General features: G+C 39.4%; 1 protein-coding gene across 6 annotated transcripts in view; it reads right to left on the bottom strand.

Moving 5' to 3' along the window:
- Positions 1 to 22,748, bottom strand: part of SPPL3 (signal peptide peptidase like 3) — a 59,445-nt gene that overhangs the window by 1,553 nt on the left and 35,144 nt on the right. For 4 of the 6 annotated variants that reach the window (XM_075770015.1, XM_075770016.1, XM_075770013.1 and 1 more), the window contains exons 2-10: positions 22,001 to 22,078; positions 16,320 to 16,414; positions 13,508 to 13,627; positions 10,068 to 10,146; positions 9,216 to 9,328; positions 4,155 to 4,261; positions 3,006 to 3,169; positions 1,559 to 1,758; positions 373 to 482 (exon numbers count right to left, since the gene is read on the bottom strand). In XM_075770015.1, coding sequence (XP_075626130.1) covers positions 373 to 482; positions 1,559 to 1,758; positions 3,006 to 3,169; positions 4,155 to 4,261; positions 9,216 to 9,328; positions 10,068 to 10,146; positions 13,508 to 13,627; positions 16,320 to 16,414; positions 22,001 to 22,078 — 1,066 coding nt within the window. The remainder of the gene's footprint in view (positions 1 to 372; positions 483 to 1,558; positions 1,759 to 3,005; positions 3,170 to 4,154; positions 4,262 to 9,215; positions 9,329 to 10,067; positions 10,147 to 13,507; positions 13,628 to 16,319; positions 16,415 to 22,000; positions 22,079 to 22,748) is intronic. The other 2 variants (XM_075770014.1, XM_075770019.1) reach the window with 2 other exon arrangements.

The raw sequence follows: 22,748 nt of genomic DNA, 5'->3' as shown, positions 1-22,748 counted from the left end.
GTTCCGAACAGGTGACTGGAAAGAGGTAAACAAGGATCTGCCCCTCCAGTCTCTGTTCTACCTTTGTGCACATATTCTTTCATGACCAGCTGGGCGAGGACAAATTCACTTATTTAATTAAATCAGCATTTAATACTTCAGAATTTAGTTAGTTTATAATTACTGGTACTTTATATTTTCTATTTCAGGAACTGGTCTGTGTTAGTCCTCCAAAATGAAGATTCACCCCAGCAGCAGCGGTACCTTAGTTCTGGGTCAGGGCAGTTAAGGACATGCCATCCTCACAAGAACTGCTGCCCAGTGCAAGAACACTGAACCCGCTTCCGGCTGACCCCCAGAGCTTCCTGCTGCAAAGATACCATCCTGTCTTACCTTTAAATAGGCCATGGTGAGGAGCGGCAATAAAGTAAACGGTACCAAATAGAGCAGGGCAGGCTGGGCTGCCCGGTGAATACGAGAAGCTACTGTTGCAGTTAATAGACCTGTAAAAGAAAAAAGTGACTATGGTATCTTTAGGTTGTATATGGATGTTCTCATTGTTTCATCCACATATGGCTCCCTTCCCCACCATTTTAAGAGACAGGCTATGGAAAAGTTAATTAGCTGTGATTCACTTTCCCCCAATACATTTGAAACAAACGAAACAATGAAAAATTATTCTGTTTTAATATTAGGCTGTGTTTAATATTAGGCTGTATTGAGTCACTTGCTCCAGTTTTGAATCTCAAAGACTAAGCTAAAAAGAACTCAAAACAAAATGCAACGAAAGGCAAAGGGAAGGCTGTTGAAGGCACCACGCTGAAGTGCTGGTACCTCTTGCGACTGTCAGCCTGAGGCCCCTAGCCAGAGAGGAAGGGCTGTAGGCACCAGGAATGACTTTCCTGGACACTTTCCCAAAGGGAACACAGGGGGGAAAGAGGAGGTGGGGGACGAGGAAGGCTATTGGTAGGAAATGATCTTCCCATTTCATCCTCAGAAATGCTGCAGGAGATCAGGATATGCACACACTTGGCCTGACCTTGGGGGGGGGGGGGGAAACTATTTTATGTTACGGAGGAGACATTACTGCATTAAATGATAAACAGCATTCCAGGTGTTGACTACTTACGATTTTCCATATGTGCTAAAATGTCACAGAATCATAAGCATTAACAGTAGAATACAAAAATACAGGAATTACCTAGACGTACTCTTGCACACCATAGCCTATCTAGAAATTCCCATATTCTTCCCATATCCCAGGTATGAGCTATGACAGCTTCTATGCTAGTAAAGCAAAGTATAAAAAAGTTGCTAACAAAAATACACTGGTAATCTGTTTCATCCTATAAATAAAATGCAACACCTTCCCCCCCAAAAAAACTTAAGAAGGAGACTGTAGAAGGGTTTTTCTCCCTAGACCATGCCAATGAAACCCAAAGAGAGGAGGACTAAAAAAGAACATAACCAAGCCTTCTCTCAAAGCCTCTTTACACTTGCTTTCATCATCTTTTAAACCTACTACAATAATCCCACTTCTGCTCACTAAGCAGCTATCCATATTAAACTAATTACTCACCTACGAAATATCCAATAAGTGTGCAGTGAAAGTAAGAGACCTTCTGCATCCGTCCAGAGATGTTCCCTGGTCCTGGGGCGCCACAGGAATCGCTGTTGGCTTGCTTTTTGTAGTTATCGTAACGCAGGACAAAGCAGAGCAGAAGACCTGGCATCACAATATCTCCAATCCCCAGCATAGAGAAGTGGCTGCCTGTGGAACTGGAGAGCAACTGAGATTGGGTTCATGCCTAAGGCACAAGGCGACAAGCCCGAGACTTGTCCAGTTTGGTTTTGAGCTTCATTTTGCACATCCCTTCTTTCTACCAGCAAACTTTTATGTAGTAGAAGCTAAATGCTCGCTACTGAGTCTGTCACCACCTCAGCTCAGTTTTAAATACTCATTTTGACAGTAATGACACGTTGCTCCAAACTAGTTTATTTCTACCAGTAGTGTTTAAGCTGCTTTTGCTCTTAACTCGCTCAATGAAACAGATCCATCAACTCAGTATTTCAATCATCTCTCTTCTAAGTGTCAGTGGGAGCTGACAATTTTATCAAACTGTTTGGATTAACATTGATAGTGCACCTTCATTCCTGTGTCCACAGATCACCTCTAATACAAGGCAATGAGTCAATTTATGGACTTCTCAGGTCTTTGCCTCATTCAGACAAAACATGTAGAAAACTATGGTCTCACCAGATTCCCAGAAAAGAGCCAATTACTAAGTAGATTAAGAACTAAAATTGCCCATTATCTTAAATCGAAGATATTTTTCATTAAAATGAAGCCAAATTAAATTATCACAGAGTTGACAAAATGAACAATTTTGTTTTTATCATTGCAGACAATCGACTCCTAATCTCTGTAATTTCAGCATCCCAACATCTAATGAAACAAGAGTAGAGTAAATATGCCGACATATTGCATAACTGCTGACGCGTTGGAGCCTACTGCCCCACCAGGTCTATGCATATCTAGTTCAGAACCCGAGACACCACAGAACCCCTGCAGTAGAGAGATGTGGAATAATCTCCCTCCCAGCACTTACCCGGTAAGCCATCCTTGCTTAGATCAGTTTCTAACGCCCTTCCCAACCACTTGCAATTATGCAGTAATCAAGACTATTCTGATGTTATAATAAGCCTCAGCTCTTTTGCTTTTAAGCATTAAGTCATAAATCCTACAATAGCAGTCACTAAACTGTAGAACTCACACATATGTCAAAAAGCATATCCTGTTCTGAACAGGCTGCCTTTTAACCTAATTAGGATCATTTCTGCATGCTACGAGACAGCAAATGCAAAGTGTCCAACCCTGATGACTCACAATATACATTTTTATCATGAAGAGGGAGGGACTAAACAGGGAACTAACTTGATATTTTCCCATAGAATTAGTGCTACTAAAAAGTACGGGGCAGGAAAACTTCTCTAATATAACACAGTAAAAGAACTGCTGATTTTACCTTGGAAATACAAGTTTACCAGGCAGCGACAGACGGGGAACATCTCTACCCACATTTGGTCCCAGGTGAAGTTTCCGGGATAAAACATCAAGGGGATTATCAGCTGGTTGTGTGGCCACTTTCACCATAACATTGCTGTTAAAGATGTAGGCAGAAAAAAAGACCTACAGAGCAAGGAAATCATCAGAAATTACAAACTGCAATTATATAGCAGCTCAAAGCTGCATGTATTTTTGCTTTCCTTATTCAAGAAAAGAAAGCATATTGTCCAAATTTTCCATATACATATGTTGTATGATGATAAAAGGAAAAATGTATTTAAAAAAATTCAGATCAAGTTTTTTTACACTATTAATCCTCAAGAATAACTGGAATATACTTTCTGATAGCAAGATATTGATCAATATCTTGAGATTGTTTGGCAAAGGATCTGTGTGGACTAGAAGTCCAGGTAGTCCTGGGCTACAAAGGCAGGTAACTGGATACTGAAAATATGTGAAAGCTTGAAAGCAGAGAAGAGGTAAGTTCAGTGCTCACTCATAAATGGAACGATGCAAGACTTGTTTCAAACAGGCTCTTACACTACAAGCTCATTGCACTGGGAAACTGACTGGCTGCCAGAGCTGTCAGCAAGCGGTTCCCTGGATCAGTGCTCAGTGTTATGCAAAGGTAAAACAAGATTCTTTCGCTATTACAAAATATATTCTGTCAGGTTTCTTGTAAAACTGCAGTAACATTTTATGCCAACCTTACTGGCTATAAATCAGTTTGCAGATTTCACTGCTAATCAGAAGTTGGCATGTGCGTACTGTGCAAGCGTGGATAAGGCTTTGTGTTTACTTGGAAATGCTTGTTCTGATCTTCAGCCAGGCTTTCAAAATTTGAGGTCCAATTTTTTTAATATAAATAATATGCCAAAGTTGAAATATTCTAATAATGTTTCTGCTTTTGTCAACTAATTAGCAAGGAAATCATTCTGTATCCTGCTGCAGACTTTAATGTCTCAGAATGGAGCAATGAAGCTGATCTTCTGGCTTTGCCAGATTTCATCAACTTCATACTAGTACATTTCATGTAAAAAATGGCCCAAGGCCAATTACAAATCCAAAGGATAAAAACAGTTTTAGCAAAACCAAACAAAACACTTACCCAAAAGACATCATAAATTAGTAACCCAGAAAGTAGCAAGCAGGAAACCTTCAGGCTCGGCAACCGAACAAAGGCTATCATTGCAACACACAGGCCCATAGCCAGAGCTACAAAATGCAAGCACATAATTAGTTCATTAAAAATAGCAAAACAAACAAAAAACTCCAACCCCAAGCCAATACCTCCCCCCAAAAAACACCCCAAAGAAGCCTCTGCACCTGTGCAGCACTGCATGCACTAGATGACTGTCTACTATTTCAGATAGTGAAATTCTTCTTACCAGAGTTAAGGAAAGTCAAAACACATTCAGTAGCCAATTGCGAACACACCCCCAGGGAAGCAAAAGCCCCTCTGCAGGCACAACTGCCCATTCCAGTCAACTTCCACTACCCACAAAGAAATGTTTCCATATCTTGTGTCCTAGAAACTGTTTCCTGCGTAAAACACTGACTTTTCAGTTAAAACCAGAAGCAACAAAACTACTTTGAATTCTTTGTGCCCCAAACATAAACCTCTACTTTTACACTATTAGGAGGTTTTCTAGTAAATGCATAAAATAAATAAAATTCTTAACTCTTAATTCAGAAATAGCATGGTTACGTGACATGGTAGAACATGATATGACAAAAAAACCCCGCTCAAATCTTCTGCTTGCGCAAGATTGTGTAACACTGACTATCACATATTATTGTTTAGATATACAGGGATTTCCCAATAACACAAATCTATGTGAAAGCCTACCTACCAACGGGAAAAAAAAATATGGGCAAGTCTTTTCCTAACCCCTCTCCCAAGGGTGGGTTTTCAGCCAGATCAACAGGATGAACAACATGCCGCAGCTCAGATGTTAGTTCTGTGTCAAGGGGAATTTTGTCAGGATAGAAAACTAAGATGTTACACTAAAAATATCCCAGTCTTCACATTTGTGTGATTTTCTGCTTCTTAAGGTCTAGCCTTAGCTACCAAAGACCTTCAACTTCAACAACTGAATATATTTAAACTGGTTATAAGCAAATCCCTAAAGAGACGCTTAAAAAAATAATTAAAAAAAACTTAAAAAGTAAATCAACTTTCATCTATGATATCAGTATACTTACAAGGAATAATGGGGCCCTGTTGGGACCAGATTTCACTGAAGTATGCAGACACTGGTAAACAAAATGTATTTGTCTAACATGACACAGAATTTGTAAAAAGTTACAATCCTGTTTTGACCAACTGGAACTGCAGGAAAAATTGATTCATCACATATATGCCCACCAGCACAACTTGACTAGGCCAAAATGTACAAGTTAACATTCGGATTCTCTATGCTATAATTATGCAACTGTAAAAAAAAAAATTATGCTTGCATTTCACCTGAAAGATGCAGAGTACATCCATCAAAACACTAAGGAAACATTTCCACACAGCTTCAGGGGAGAAAAGCACTACTGAACGCCTGACAGCGTGGCTGCTTGCGGTGCCCAGGAGTTGCATCCCAGCAATGACTTTGGCAATCCCACCTTATCTTTTGAGAATTGACACGCGTAGCACAACAGTAACTGTCACAGCTGCCAGTTTTAACAAAGTAATGGGATTACTCAGATAAAAATGTACCCTAAATCATGCTGCATAACTAGCTAGGAAATGTAAGCAAATTATTGAGGTTTAAAGAATTTGATGTAGCAAAGCAGCGAGAAAACGAAATGCATTCAGTAATTCAATATAGCCTTGAGTTACAGACTTCCTCTGGCAGAACAGCAAATACAAGGGAACAGCTTGTCTCAAATCAAAGAGGTTTCTCTAAAGCTAATGTTAATAATAGCTCAAGCAAGCCTATATTTAGGAGAGGATTTCCAGGTTATAATTAACGAGAAGTGGAAATATTTTAACCAGTGTGAAGTTTCATCTATTGTTCGCACACTCTACTTCTCTATCGCTGAAATGAGCGCAGGCACATGCGCAACTCACTTTCATCAAACTACGCAAATATTGGGTAGAAAAGGAGATGGAAAAAAGTCCTTTAGATGACAGTGAAATACACGTGCTAATAATTATGCAATTTTGCAACTGCTTTAAGAAATATCGGTAAATTTAAAAAACAGAAGGGAAGCAAGAATGCCCAAGAGCAAGTACGAGTAATGTGGGCCAAAGTGCAGTCAAACCACCAACAGGCTTCTCTAAATGGAAGCCAGCTTCCTTTTCCAACAAAAAAATCCAGAAATTGTATGAGAAACAAAGGCATCCATACCCAAGCTCAGGGATAGTGCCAACAAACTATATAAGGCAGATCTCCATTGAAATATACTCCACATCATTAAAAACAACAAGAAAAAAAACCCCAAAACCCAAAGCAAAGAAAAAGAAAGAAACAGACAAACAGACAAACAAAACAAACCACGGAGATGTTGGTGGCGCGGTGTCTGGTTTACAAAGCATTATACCAGCTGGCAAGGCTTAAACTTCCCCCACAGGCCACCAGTTGACCTTTGGAAGAAACAGGTACTGAAGTTCAGATCTAATCACATTCCTATAAAACTCTCGAAGTGTATTTACAGAGTGGGAATAAGAACGCGTATCATGAAGTAGCCTCTGCCCGACTGCCGCAGCAGTTATGGTCTCTGGCAGTTCCTGGGTTACCCGTGACTGTTCGGTTCACTCCGTAGCTATAGATAGACACTGCGTACATCTACGGCATTCCCATTGTACATCTCAGCTATGTCCACTATTTAGGAAAGCTTTTAAGCAGGCTTTACCAGGGCACAGTAACCATTCTTGATTATTCTATCAAACAATCTGGTCTGAGAAATGAGCAATTCAAGACCTGTATGTACATGCCAGAATGACCCCCTGGAGACCGTATCTGCTCATTCTCTCCTGTAAAAATGTCCCTCGGTTTTAGAAACAGTTCAATCAAGTACTGTGCAGACAGGGGAATTGTAGTATTTGAGCAATAAAAACTGTTCTGGCAGGATTTTGAGAGGACTGGAAATTACCATGAAGTAATTCCCCTCCTTTTTTACCCAGTTCTAAAGTAGAAATACTCTCTCATAAAGAGAGAGTCAATTGCACAACAACGAACCGTACACACAAAAATCCAGGTCCACTGTTAAGAACAAACGCCTGCCCCACTTCTCCCTCCAGCCACCAGCCCAGGCAATGTGAAGCATGTTCACAACATCTGTTTCATTTTGTGCCGACAGCGAAACAGAAGATCATCCCTGCTTGCCCAGGGAGGAGGAGTTAGATCACAGCACACCCAGCAGCTGGCAGGCGCTGCCTTAAAGACGAGCAAGTGCTCCACTTGCATAAATTACCAAGCAGTTCTTATTGCCCATGGTTCCCTCCAAACAAGATTCATTGGGGGTCTCAAATATTCAGTTATGAGAAGAAAAGGGTAAAAGGCAGAGATGATGTGATCCCACTTGCAGCAGAACCGTATGAGGAGTAAAACTGCAGAGTCTGTTTCCCTGATGAAGGCTGTTCCCTGCTCAATATCACAGACGAACGTTGATTTAATTGGATTTGAACAAAAAGACAGGAAGCTTACCTATATAGTGCAAGGTCTCTTAATATAAACTAGATAAAATACTCCAAAGCTAGACAGTATCAACACAATTCAGTAAATCATAAACAACCACCAAGAGAAATAAAACCCAGAAACCAGTAGTTCAGTACTCTGCAGATTAATTACCTCAAAGCCCACTATTTCAGACTGAAGTGCTCACAAATATAGCTCTTTTTAAGTAAATGCTTCTGTTGCTATCTCAGTGTAGACAAGTCTTTTCAGATTTTGTGAAAAATCCACACTTGACACTCCATTTAGCTTTGTAGCTGCCACAGATCAAAAGCACCCTTGATTTCACTCTGCTTAACACAAAACAAACTTCATCTGCATTTTTTCATTTAGTATCTGGGTATTTTAAAAGGTATTCCATAACATACAACAGGTGGAACTTTTAAATGCAGCAAAAAGCATGAATGAAGCACAATGCCTATAGACAAAAGAAATAATCAAAGTGCCATGACAGGTTCCAGTGCTAGGGACCTGCTGCTGCTGCTGCTGCTATCTCATTTAGGAGGTGCTGGAAAGCTGATGGGCTGCATGTTTTCTGTTGCAACAAACAATTCCAAGGGCAGGTAATGTCATCCCAGCTATTTTTCCTCAAGCAATCACAACCTCAGGGTGCCATTTCACGAGATGTCCTAAGCCAATTTAGCTGCCTGACACTACTGAGAAGCAGAGGTCCTGCTCCTGGCTACCCCTTCATCCCTTTGCTATCATATCCACTCCATCCTCTTGCATCCCATAACGCTGCCACTTACCTTTTGCCAAATTTAGCACATACCTGACTGCACAATAATCCAATTCATCTCACTGCAGCAGCAGCAAAATAGCCTGGCAAAAAAAGAGTACGCTGCCATTCTAGTGAGCTGAATCAGTTTACCATGTGATTAAATGAGTGCCAGAGCTAGCACAAGAGATTTGGAAGGCAGGAGGGGAGGAGGAAAGCTTCTTTTCAGAACAGTAAGCTGTGAATTCAGTTCAACCAGCATAAAAAAAAATTAAAATAAATTACACCTTCAAGCCAACTGGATGCCTGCCAGCTTCACCAATCTCACCACCCTAATTGGCAAGCATCAAAGAGATCAAAGACAACCGGCTACTGTGAAGTCTCTCACAACAAATAATTTGGCCATCTGAACCAAAAACCAACAAGATGCACAGCAAAAATTAACCGGATTGTTAAGATCAAGTTATGATTCATAAACAACCACGGTCTCCACACATCTTTAACTAAAACTGGCGATTCACCCTACACCACACAGGTGCAAAATATCTTTCATGAGTGTTCTGGCACTTCCCTGGAAGCTTCTACAAACCAGAAAAACAGGTGTCCCAAACATTACCCTGGCATGTTCCTGACAGCAGTTGTTTTCAGGGAGTCTACCACACAATATTACAACTCAGCAAGCTATTAATATTAGCACATTTCACCAATCATCACCAGGTGACTGGATGTGTCAGAACAGGCAAAAAACAGCAGGAAAAGAAAATCCCTTAATTCACATACTCACCATCCATAAGGAGCCAGTGGCCAGTTAGGACCCAGATAAGGACAAGCATCACAGACAGAGAAAATGAGAGCAACTCAGCAGCAGTGAAACGCCCGCAGCAGCCAAAGGAAATCCTAGGAACAACATATAAACATTAGCTAGAAGACTTTATGTTTCCATTTAAAGAACAGAAAATGAACACTGTTGGAATAAGGCTCAACTGCTGATGAAAGATGCCAAGAACAACTGAAGGGAAGTTCCTTTGCCACAAATAGGTACCAAAACAGCAACAAAATAAAAGCTTTCCTCACATTCAAATAACGTGTGCAAAGCCTGAACTACAGAGATGGAAAAACCCCTGTAAATCCTGGCACCTCTCTTGAAATTGTTACCATGAATGCTATTTCCTAGTACCATCTAAGATAGTGCTTTTTGCAACACGAACTCCAGTCACAAGATTAAAAAAAAAATTGTTTCAAAACATGACATTAACAACTGTAATTCTCACTAGTGTAACTACAGTCTCTGAAAAAGACAGCATTAAAATCCATAGCCCAACGTTAACAAACATTAAAATCCAATACCAAATCCCAAACTCTGTAATCTCAGCCAAAACAAGCCAAACCTTCTTGAAAACCAGTGTTGGGAAACCTAGTCCCCTGCAATGGTACTGCATTTCCCAGGCTGGCAAGCAGAATCCGTGCTTCCAAGTTTCAGAGTGTAAACATGGTGTTGGCACAAAAAATATGCACAAACATCAGCCCTGAAGCCCTGAGGTTAACGCTTGTCACCAAAGACTCCGTTAAAGAATTCTCATTAAAAGAAATCAATACAACATACAAGGATAGGAAAAAAGTTTTCTCAAGTCCTTACTTGTTTTGAGGTGAACAAGGCCGTGTTAAGTACTGGCACATCGGGAGCAGAAGGAAGGCGAAAGCTATTGTTGCAAGGACTAGAAAAAGAATACAAGGTAATATTAGTACATTCAGACCTAATTTCTACAGTACACAAACAAGCTTCTCCAATTTGAAAAACCTCTTGCAACAATGTCCTATTATCATATGCTGCAGTATTATTAAAGCAAGAGCAGCTACAGGCTCCAAGGTTTTCTGCAGAGCTTCTATTGTTAGTACGCTCTCAAACTTCAATCAAAATAAAAGCTCTACGGAATGCAATGCCTCATCCCCAAACCTTAAAAAAAATAAAAATCTTAAAGCTATTCATGATCATATCAGCAAGAAAAATAGTTTTCAAATATTCTGAGAGTCAAAAAAAATGTGAGCACTTACTACAAACTGGTTGTGAGAGTCTTTTAAAATTCTTCAATATATGACCCAGACTAAGTCAGCATAATACAGTGGTTTTTTTCCACTTTTTAACTCAGAGTCACTTTTATCCCCCATCTCTGTCACAACCCTTTATTCATTACTGAATCACAATACAATTCAAAATAAGTTATATCGAGTTGCTGGCAACTTACAACTGTTAAAATACAAAGTGCTTTAAGTTTTTGAAAAGAGGGCGATAAAAATACATAAATATCCAAATAGACTATTTCCATAAACATTTTCTTTTTTTAAGAAGCATACTTATCCCACCCACGCATTTGTAAAAACATTTAGTAACTGCTGGTATTTATAATCATTTTTCCTTCCATTAAAAAAAAAAATAGCACTGTGTTTGTCCTAAGGACTGTTTAAAAGGCTGAAAAGTGAGGGTGTGGAGACACAGACATAGCAGCAGCACGCATCCAAAACTGTTGCAGCAAAACCAGACTGAAATGAAAATGGAAGAGTCACTCAACATTTTCTGCATGCTGAAAATCAAATCTTTGTGCTCTCCTCATTTCTTAAAAAACTGGGGTGGTTGTTGGTGGTTTTTAAAAGGGATTTTTTTTTTCCTCTTCTCATATGAAGATGATGGGAAGGAATCAAACATTTTCTTTAGTACACAGCTGAAGTCAATTGCAGAAAAGAAATTGGTTTGGCCAAACCCCACCTTTCCACCCATCAATTCTGCCCCTTCTGGTGGGAGGAAGATTTAAAAAATGAAGATCAATTCATTTAAAAAGAAAATTTTGAAGTGTCTGTATGCAAACAGCACCATGGAAACTCACAGTTCCATCCATATTTCAGAGAGGAGGAAAAAAGTCAGAATAGGTTGGGAAAGAACGAAGAGCACAGCAAGTCTGCATATGTTGAACTAGGAACCTTTTCAGAGGTGCTGGGTAAAGAACACTGCACAGCAAAACCCGTGCCCCTGCTGCCCCAAGCCCTGCACGCGTCGCCGCCTGCCCCAAGCCCTGCTCCCTCTCCACCTCCACCGCAGCGGGACTGACCCTTCCTCACCCAGACCACCCCTCTTTGCCCTTGGAGTTTCTCCTTCCCCTTCCTCTCCTCCAGCTCTTATCAGCAGGGAGCCCTGTGCCTCCCATCCCCATATCCCCAACAGCTGCCACCCCAAGCTGGGCTCATTCAGAGAGTATAAGAATTAAAATGTAATCACACAAATACACAAGAGTACCCACTCTTGTCCTCGTTCCCGACTGTCCAGGCTTCCAGTCATAAGTTTTCTCTTCCCTCTAGTCTCAATATCCATTATTCAATTGGCAATCCCTTGGCTTAACTCCTGTCTGCAGGCAACCTGCCAACTCTTTAGCTCTGCCCTCTGCTGAGCAGCTGGTCCTGGCCCTGGGCTGTTACTGTACCTACCCTTGCTCCTGACTCTGCCCTGAAAGGCCAGTCTTTGCGGGAGGAAGATTTAAGAGGGGTTTAAGATACCAGACGTCAGCTGTAATTTAGAAGTTCCCCAACATCAGGCTCTAAAATCTACAAAGAGAGGATGTAAAATAGCACTGCTTGAGCTTCAGGGGACAGAGGGACCAAGTCGCACAGTTCTCAAGTTCCCAACTCCAGCAGGGTCCACATCCTGCTGTGCTGCCTCTAACGAAGCTTTGCATTTTAGAGGTTCTGGTGCCAAAGTCCCCTGTGCTTAATGACACCCCCTGATGCAAGACCAGGGAAAAGCACAAAAGTATCTTAAAATCAGGTTCAAGAATAAAGATACCCAAGGGCACTGATCCAAACAGACTCAATCCTCTTAAACCTGCAACAAGCCCCAACTGACACAACATCATCTACTTAGACACCACAAATGTTACAAACAAAGTTACAAGTGTCAAGGGCATTCTGGAAATAAATGGACCAATAAGCTTGACAAATTAAAATTTGTCTTTTGTCATAAATCTTCCCTTATAATATCTCATATATATGTGTGTGTGCGCGCATGTATATATTCCCCTAATATCTAGCATATAGCAGAATTTATCCAAAGTAATTATTTTTACTAGGAAAGAACGTATGTGTCATAGGTCAAAGTTATCAAAGCAGCATTCAACCGACCTCTACAGGACTGTGCCTCCAGAATTAGAGACAGGAGTCAAGCCTCATGCTAAAAGCAGAGATTTAGATTTCACCCATCAACACCAGCCTTGTTTAAGAGGCTGGAGGGGATGCATAGCTTGGGAGTTAAATCATGAGGGAAAAGCCTGCACTGCATATACGAGAAGCAGGAGAGGATGAGAGCTATTTAGGGGTTTAAAAAGCTTCACAGACTCAGTATGTGGACTGAGGAGTACAACTTTTAAAAGCTGCTGCGAATCTGGAGCAGTAGGAAGAATGCTGCTACCCTGAACAGCAGCTGGTCTCTTAAAGAACTGCAAAAAGATCAAAAGGCCAAAATTTTCCAAAAATCAAAGCCCTGTTATTTACTTATATGACAAAATGTAAATAAACAGGATTAGAGGACAACTATTTAATTTTTGTTCTAAATTCAAGCAATGCAAAAGAATAATACTGAAAATGCTAGTGAGACCAGAAGTACCCTTGAAACAAAGAAAAACTGGGTAACAGCCAAAATGAAAATTAAACGAGAAAAAGAAGGCTCTGGATAGAATCTCCAGAGTTATGCTATGATCCTATGAAGTACCTGAATTATGAAATACCACGTACAGTTCTGACCACTGATTTATAAACAAGTGAACTTTATGTAAAATAATACGTCCAGCATCTTTCAAAACTCTGGCAATTTATAGTTCAGTACATTTAGCAAATCTCTAAGTGGAAAATACTTCTCAAATAATACTTGTCACTTTATTAATAGCTACAGAGACATGAAAATACAACTGTGAAACCTGATGAAGTTTTTTTTTAATGTAGTATGACATGTATTATAATTCTTGTCAACAATATTTAATTCAGTTAATGCTTTCTGTTCTGTTCAAATTCTTATAAAGAAAAGAAAACTTAAGTCACCTGCTGTGCATATTGTAAAGACAACTTGAACTGAATCAAAGAAGAAGAACATAACTAGGAGAGACACAGACGCTCCGATCGGCAGGAACAATGCCTGGGTAGAATCAATGGTTTGAATACCTGCAGAAGAAAGCAAGCAACATTTAACTCAGGCTATTCCTTATCACACGCATATTGACAGCCTGTCCTCACCGACACTATCAAGGACTCTGACAATATATTCCATTTCAGTGCTGATGCAACAGACATTTGCTCCGAGATCCTTGTGCACTATCATAACCAAGCACAGCAACTGACTTCCAAAAGTCAGTGTGGAAACACTCCAGCTAAACTGCGCGATCGCAGCGCTGGGAGTGCACAGCAACAGCCGTGCTTTGCAGATTCCAAGAACTGAGAGCTGAAAGAAAATGTATGATCTTTTTTCTTGTACCATAGATTTTTATTATGTTTATATTATTTTTATATATATATAAAATTATGTATTTGTTTTGTTTTACACCGAGCAACATGTTGAACAGAGCATATAAAAGTTTTATTTAACCTCTCAGCCCAAGGTGAAGAGCCTGACTAACATCACAGCTGGAGACTGTTAGGCTGACAAAGCTTCACTTTTAGGGTGCCGCAGCTTCAAATTCCACTTGGGTGAAGGCCACCACGCACTTAAATTGTATCACTGATTGCAATCACCAGATAACATCAAGTCTAACAAAAAAAGGGCAGTTTTCCAAAAACACCCAAGTCATTTACCTGTTTATGAAACTATCGGCTCAGTTCAGTGTGCACTATAATCACCTTTTATGCTAAAAGCCAACAAAAATTCATGCTTACATTTTATAGCCATAAGCAATTTTAAACAGTGCGGTGATACTGAAGTATTTTATTCTGATTATTCCCCCCACCTCAGCCATGCAGTGTGACTACTAGGGATATTAATAATGGGACAGGACATTTTTTACTGTATTTTACCATGAGTTTTTATAATTACTAACAAAATTGAGATCAGGCTTTGAAAAGCCCACCTATCCACACAAATTCTAATGCTTAATGACTCTCTGTAGCTGTATTTACATTTGATCATTAATGGGGAAGAAAAGACGACATAAGTAGTAAACCAGTTCAAAATACAAGGAGTACTTATACTTGTAGAGCATTAATATAACATCTGAAGTAGTTACTTGATTTACCTACACAACTCATAGTTACCAGTGTATCTGGGTATGTCAAAAAACCTCACACACATGTGAAATACACACACTACAACTTAGTATCTGTCATAAGTATTTAACCATTTTCACAAAAGGAAAGCTAAACAACAAGCATGGAAGCCATGACACTTGCACTGTATGGTCATTTATTAGTTCGGGTCACGGATCTATTATTCTTAAACATAAGTAGCAGAGTAAATTTTAAAAATATAAAGCAGAAGAACTCAGTCACTTAGGATTTCTGTGTCACTGAGGTCTGGTACAAAAGGGTAAAGTACAATATAGATAATTCAGTGATGACAGTGCGAAGACACAGAAATTCCTGTTCTAATCTGTGACTTAGATCTAGTTCCTCCTACTTTGAGAAAAAGCATTTATTCACATGCCCTTCAACTTCCCAAGGGAAAAACAAACAAAAGAAAACCCCAGAAATTACATGCTACAAACCACCGCAGCATATGGGAATTAGTGCCTGCAGTGTTAAATGTCAAAGTTCTTCATTTCATTTCTGATCATTTTGACAGCTAATCCCCTTAATGTGCTTACTCCCCAGCCCAAGTCTGTCTTCTCTTACTTCCCAGATGCCAAAAGTCTCTACTGTTCACTACTGAATCACCAAGCACAGCAACCTCTTTGCTCTGCATTGTCAACAGAAGCAGTGCTCTGACAAGCATGTCAATTCCAAGAGTCTATATTTAAAAAAAGATCAAAAAAAAAAAAAAGGCACATACAGCATAATATGTGTTATTAATTTTATAATTTTAAAGCTATATTTCTTACTTTAAGCAAAGCAACCTTAGCATTCAGGGTTTTGAGCACAGGGCTGCTCACATGTCTCACTCCTGTCTTCTAAACTTGCTGAAACTATTCATTCTAGAGCCTATTCTCAGAATATACCCATCAAAACTGCTGTAAGTTAAACTCAGATGTGAATTTACAGCACATTGTGTACAACACATTCTACTCTAACTGTTCATATATATATTTTTACCTGCAAATCAGTGCATCTCAAATGGCCAAGCTGCATGGAACCTATCTATAGATTATAAAGGGGACAATCACCACGTAGGAGCTGACACATTAATCCCCACTCTGAATAGATCGTGTGTAGACACATATTTTGTTGTCCACTGTAAATGAGTTGCCCAAAGCTGTGTGAACTCTATACATCAATTTCTCTATTGGTAAAGCTGAATCATCTTTATGGACTTGTTAGCATACCATGAGATCTCTCATTACTTACGGACGGGCTCATACATCATAGCGATAAACACCAGACAAAAGAAATTACATTTCCTTCTCGTAACTCTGCGGTGGTTTTTTTAAAAATGTAAAGCAGTTTCCATTTCCAGTAAAACACGACAAATTGTGCAGCATGCAATTTCTACGCATCATGGAAATGTTACATCGATGTTTTACATTTAGCCTCCATGGGCATGAACTAGATAGCAGTATTAGTGCAGAGCAACATGGTAAGTGCCGAGACAAACCAGTTCCGTTACATCAGGTGAATCTACATAGCACGTAGCTGAAACACACAGACAGATGAAGCAAAAGAAGATGCAGCACACTGAAGTGAGGAAAGAAAGATAAGGAGTAAAGCTAACCCTTACTGTTATTGGTGCTGTTGCCGTTAAAAGACCCAGCTGTGCTGCTATTGTCTTTTTCTTTGTCTTGATTCTCAAAGTCCATGTTAAGAGACCTGCAGGAAACAACGCAAACTTAACAGGCAAGTTTCAAACTCTTATTTAGGCTCAGCAGCTGTGGTCTCCTTACCATCCTACCACAGCACCCTCGCCCTGAAAAAGCCCTTTAATGCTGTTATTAGAAAAAATACTACACACACTGGAAAATAACCCAAAAAAAAAGGTTATAGTTACAGATGAGGCACCAAATCACACAGGTACTAATACTGAGACTAGTCACCGTAGTGTCTGAACTGGTAAGCGTTAACAACAAACCACAACAAAGATACTGCTCTGCATTACTGGGAAGCGTAGAACATGATGGAAATGCAATAAACGTTTCAATTCTCTGATGTATTTGAACTCTTTCCCAGTTCTCATTTTGATCCTTTTCATTCAAGTTTAACTATTTGGTTTCATTTTTAAAACAATATTATTTCCTTCCTCTAAATCTTGTTATGAATGATGACCAAAACTAGCTTATAAGTAACTGTCTGCTGAATGTAAGGTCTTACTTAATTGAAAAAGTTGCAGCAAAGCCTATTTTAGATACACCCAGACAGATGACCAGAGAAAGCTCCGGATAAATAGTACAAATTGATACAACTTAATTCATCCATAGGAGCTGACAACATTCCCCAATGTACCCAGGTCAGCTGCAATTGATTCATCTTTTCAATTTGATATACACACTTTAAAAAAAAAATCCAAAATAACACAGTATGCCACAGTCTTTGATGCAACTTCTACATTATAATCCAACAAATTTTGGTGTAACTTTCTGAAACGGGGATTTCATGTAAGGTCTGTTTTGGCCAACAATCAGTTAAATTCTAGGTTGTTTTATGTAAAAATACCAGCAATTAAGTTTACCATGATAGTTTCTCATTCTGATACATGCATATTATCCATGACTTAGCTGCAGATTCACTTATTCAAATATGCTACAGGGAACCACCAGAAGCTCTGTACAGCTCCTGTCTTATGTCTGCAGCAGCATCAAATACAAAGTATTCAATAAAACTTCCAGGTCATCAGGCATGAAACTCCTTTTCAAGTTGAGCTGTGAGTAATCATACTATGCAAAGTAAACAAATTTTATTAATTTTTCAGACAAGTAAAAAATACTCTCTAATCTTCTAAACAATTCTATAGGTATCGAAGTTACTTCATTTCAGTGTATAGGATACCTAGAACAATGCACAGGTGAGCAATTTTGTGCTGCATTCATACAACCTGAAATCAAGCACAGATAGGCCTATAATATCAAGATAAATGTGGTGTATTAAAGAAAGAGAGGATGAGCGGTTTCACTGTACAACACAAAAACGGCTCTTCCAGGCTAAACCAGGTTTGTTTCTTCTGTATCTATTATGCAGGCGCTCCCAAGCGGAGGTAGGAAATTAAAGCAGCTTTTGGGCTCAGGCAAAATACGAGGAAGCTTCAACCTCAGACATATAGTACTTCTACACAGATTGTGGATCATCAACTTAAAAGTTATCAAAGAGGCAATGGAGAACACTAAAATTCTAACGAATTAATCTGTTCCTCTTCACTTGCTCTTTTTAAGATCCCTCTGCTCTGCATCTTGTTTGAGGTGCCTTTATCCTTCATTCGCACTTCCTTTTCCCCCATTAATGCATCGTAGCCTCATAATTTTCCTCTCAAGCTATAAAACTCCAGGAGGAGGCTGACAACCCTCCAGGACTTGATCCAAGATTCAGTCAAACAAGATAATTCTTTTCTCAGCAGCGTTTCATTCCTCTCTGAATTACCGCAGTTTAGCAAGAACTTCACACCATCCTTCTCCCAGTGGCATCGGGCAACTCATACTTTAAGGGATTGCTATCAGCAAAGAAAACTGGAAAGAAACTATTAGATCCACTGCTCATAAACAACTTCAGCCCTTTTTCTTTCATTGCAATAGTGTCAACAATTCTTACATTATTACCTGTAAACATCCCTACCTCAAAAGTAAGCATAAATTAGGAAATTACTTTCACTTAGGAACACAGCTGCTCCAAGATCCAAGATAACTTCTGAATAATCTCCAGCCATTTTGTGACTTGGCCCTTCCCTCTGCTACAAATTATCACTAACATAATAAAAAAAAAAAAAAGGAGAAGTGATCACTAAAACATCCTCCAAGAGAGTTTATATTGTGAAACAAGACGTACTGAAAACTACTGGACTGTAAAGAAATTGCAAGCTGAGAAACATTTGCTTTTTTGTTCAAGTTTCTGCTGGGCTTCCAAAGGCGACATTCAGCCAGCACCTCCCATCAGGCAATAAACTACACAGTTGTTTCTTCTGTGGGTCCTCACAGTTCAAGCTGGTAGGATTTCCAGCACAATGTTTCAAAGGAACTCGGATCAGCCTCCCACAGGGAACCACTCAGTAGGGTTATGCTGAGGCCAAAGGAATGAGTAAGCTGCTGGTGCATTATTATCACGAAAGCTCAGATTCAACTATGGATCACTTCCACTGCAGTAATGCTTCGGGGAAACCCTGCAGGAGAATATTCTTATGAAACAATGGCGGACATATGAAAGCAGGGATGTATCTATAGAGTCGCCTGCAGATGCAATATATTGAGAAGTTCCTTCTGGCTCTACTTAGTGAGGACAGTCACCCATCTTAACAGCTCTGGGGCTTTGAGAATTGTGGGTTGCTGCAGAACTGCCAGATTTCAATTGCTCTAAATAAAAAATTACAATCAAAATCAGTCATTGACCTGAGACAGTTTAATTCAATCAAATCTCAATGCATATTATAGAGAGCGAGCCTAAAATATGTTGTGTGCTCTAACATTACTACAGTCACTTATAAAACATTGCTGTGAGATTAACGGAAACGTTCCAATGCAAGATCCAGAGTAGGATTAAGAATAGGGGAAACAGTAACAGAAAGTGCACGTAAAAACATTTTCATTGCCTGAGTCCCACATCTCCGATAAGAGCGTCTCACCTTCAGCAGGTATTTTATGTGCACCTACTTGTGGGCACACATGCAGACAACCTTTGTGGCATTCGGTGAGGTTTTTTCAAAATCTCTGATTCCACCCTGCCAGTGCTGCGGCTGTAGATGCTTATGAACCCCACAGCCTTCTGTTTAAGTTTTACTGCGAAGTATGTATCCTGATTTCTGTAAATGTCAAGTCGTGAAGCCAGCCACAAGGACACTGTTTGAACTATTTTCTATTTACACACATATTTTTGGTACCCAAAGCCTAATGATAGAAGACACCAGTTTTCTCTCATGCTTCTTGGTTTGGTATAAAAGCAGATACTTGAACAGGTAGATTCTGGGTTAAATCAGGCTTTACATAAGCTGGGACACTGTGTCTGGATATGTGATAGGATAGAAGAAGATTTAGCTGTTACCTGCCTGCAAAGTAACTCCAACATTTAAATCACAGAGAAGCACTTGCACAAGAATAGGTGCCTGTCTTGCAAGAACCCTTAGGAAACAATCTGTTTCAAACTAAGCTCACCTCTTTAAAAGAGCATAACTAACATATATACTTGCACGCTCCAGTTTAGAGCTTGTAACAGTTTAAAAGATTACACTTGCCCCTTTGGCAGTGCATAATAAAGTATATCAAGCTCAAGGACTGAGAGACAGTCAGAACGTGTATGGGAGAGATGTTCAGAAGGGCTTGTAGCTGGAACTCCTCCCCCAGCACAAATGTAGGAAGGAAACGCTCATTCCCCCACAGCAAGAGAAGCGGGAACTCAACTCTATAAACTGTACTTTGTTCTGGATGCAGACTTTAGCCGTGATCCATTAGACATTCTTCTGAGTATCTTGGGGTTTGGGCTTTTTGTTTGTTTGGGTTTCGGACAAATGCTGCTTGTATGTATATGGACAGTGGACCACAGCTTTCCTTTGTTCCCCTGAAACCTCTTGCATTAGATTAGATCCACCACGCACGTGGATTTTATCCTAATGACTCATCCACCCAATTCTTTCTGATCCTATTATTGCACTTCTGTTTAAGTTACTTGCCAGCAATACCACAATAACTACTTGCTTCTTTTCAGACTGAAAATCAGAAACAAAACCCACTTTCTGCAACATGAAGGTTAACTAAGGAGTGCTATTTGCTTTTTGTCTTCTGACAGCTCCATTTGAGACAAAGCACTCAAATCTAGATGAAGACATCATTGTTGTCATTTGAGAACAAGCACCCTAAGCCATAACTTTTGTTCTTCCGGCAAGTCACTTTTCTAAGAAAATCCACCCACGTTGCCAGAAGTTTTTATTTTACTACTTCAGGAATTTCCAGATGAATACAATTTTGCAACTTACTACCACACTTGAATTTCTTAAATAACTTAATTGTATCTTTGTTAACACCACTGTTCAATTTTCTGTTAAAAACTGCTTTTGACCTCACTTGCTGACCACACAGAATAGGAATTTGTCAAAGTCACCATCATAACTGTGGGTTTCAGCTCAGACATCTGCTAAAGAAACTACACAAAGGAAATGAATTTTAAAACTGTGGGACCGTGTCTTGGTCTGTAATAGCTTGCATCTTGAGGTCTTCAGGATCCACGCCAACGAAGTGGACTAGAACAGGGCATCTCCTCAACCGATTTCTATCCATCACCATTCCACTACTTCATCCAATAAGTTACAATGTTCTGAAGTTTGCAGTCCTTGTTATGTGAGCCATTTTAAATGTAAATCATGGGACAAGATGGTAAAAGAGCATGTCTATATAGGAATAGGGTGGTGAACACTAACATTATATATATATTACCATGGCTGTCATCTATGTCAGGAATACTCAGAGCAGTTCAGAGACTTCATAGTGAATGTATGACCTTTTATCATAGACTTGTTAAATGAAGCAATGGTCTTCACGAAACAGGAAGAAAAACATGTAGTACTTAAGTTTGAAAAAAAATTGATACTTTCATGCTGTGATTACTCATTTTTTTATATGTCAGCATGAATCTCATTCCTTAGTGCCGCTACATTTAAACAAACTGTATAATACAAGATGTAAGTCTAAAAGGACAACAACGTGTTCTCTGAACTATACTCAAGTCTCCTAAAGTGGGGCATATTTGATTTCTGAAGATTGAAACTTACCCTGCAGCAGTTCTCAGACACTTTGCTGGAATTCAGCTGTGATGGTGTTTCCCACTTCTCTATTAAGTTGTTACTCACACTCAAGTAAATAGCACTGGGACTGGGTTACAAGACTTGTTTGCAACCACAAGGACATGCTGAATGACCAACACTGAAACATTATATATAAAATTCTACTGTCGGTAACATTACATCCCTGTCTCTCTCAACAATCCTTTCATCCCCTCCAAAACACAGCTCTATGCAGCTGTCTTCAAGGACTAACTTCTAAGTTATCATATACACGCTTGTAATGTGACATATAATTATATCTTTCAGAAACCCCAACTAGTTACTTTTTCTTCCTTTTCCATTTCCTTTTCAAAAGCAAGAAATAGTTCATTTACATTAGCCATCAGTCCGACAAAGATACAATGAAACAAAAAAGGCATAAACTGTATTCAGTCACTTGCCATATTTTTATTTGAAAAACTCTGCAGAACCTTAAAGAAAAATCTTACCTGAAACTGCCATAGACTATGAGAAGAATAGAAATCAGGAAGGTAGACACTTGACTGGAATCCACAAGGGAATATGCCCTGTAATTGGGAAAAAGAAGGCAGGTGTGTCATCACAAGTGTCCATTTCTCCAGTGCCATTTGCTAACTCTTCTTATTATTATAACACAAACAGAACTGGATGACAAATCTTTATGGCAGTTCTCTCTAAAGTTCTCATATCATCTATCTAGGAATGTAAAACCTGTAGCTTGTAAATTAACTTTTTATATTCATGACCGCAGCATGCAAAATCTGTACAACCACCAAAGGACAATTTAAACGCCTTATGGTAACATGAACTCACCGCATTCAGATTTTTTTCCTCTCAAACACATTAAAATTGCTTCAAGTGCAACTAATGCAACCTTGCATGTAAATAACACTAACCTGTTTTCTGTACGACTTCGTTTGTCTTAACTGATAGTAGTTAAGTTGCAATATTGGCAGTCAAGGTTCACTTAGTCCAGGACAAAAACAAACAAACAAAAAATCCCAAACCTCACAACACGCTGCAATACGCATTTATTAAACCACACACAATTACTTCCCTATTACCTCTTGCACACCACTTGATACAGGATTCCTGACAGAAATTTCTGCAGGAGGCTTAAAAACCAGCTTTATTTAGAACGATTTCCTTTGTGTTTAAAGCTCAGAAATATAAATATTAATAATTGCCAATTTCTTTTCCTATCCTTGACAAACCAAA

Source organism: Balearica regulorum, chromosome 17 (genome assembly GCF_011004875.1).
Source record: "Balearica regulorum gibbericeps isolate bBalReg1 chromosome 17, bBalReg1.pri, whole genome shotgun sequence".
Taxonomy (NCBI): Eukaryota; Metazoa; Chordata; class Aves; order Gruiformes; family Gruidae; genus Balearica; species Balearica regulorum.
Note: the sequence above shows the minus strand (reverse complement) of the source record. Positions and strands in the feature narration are given on the sequence as shown.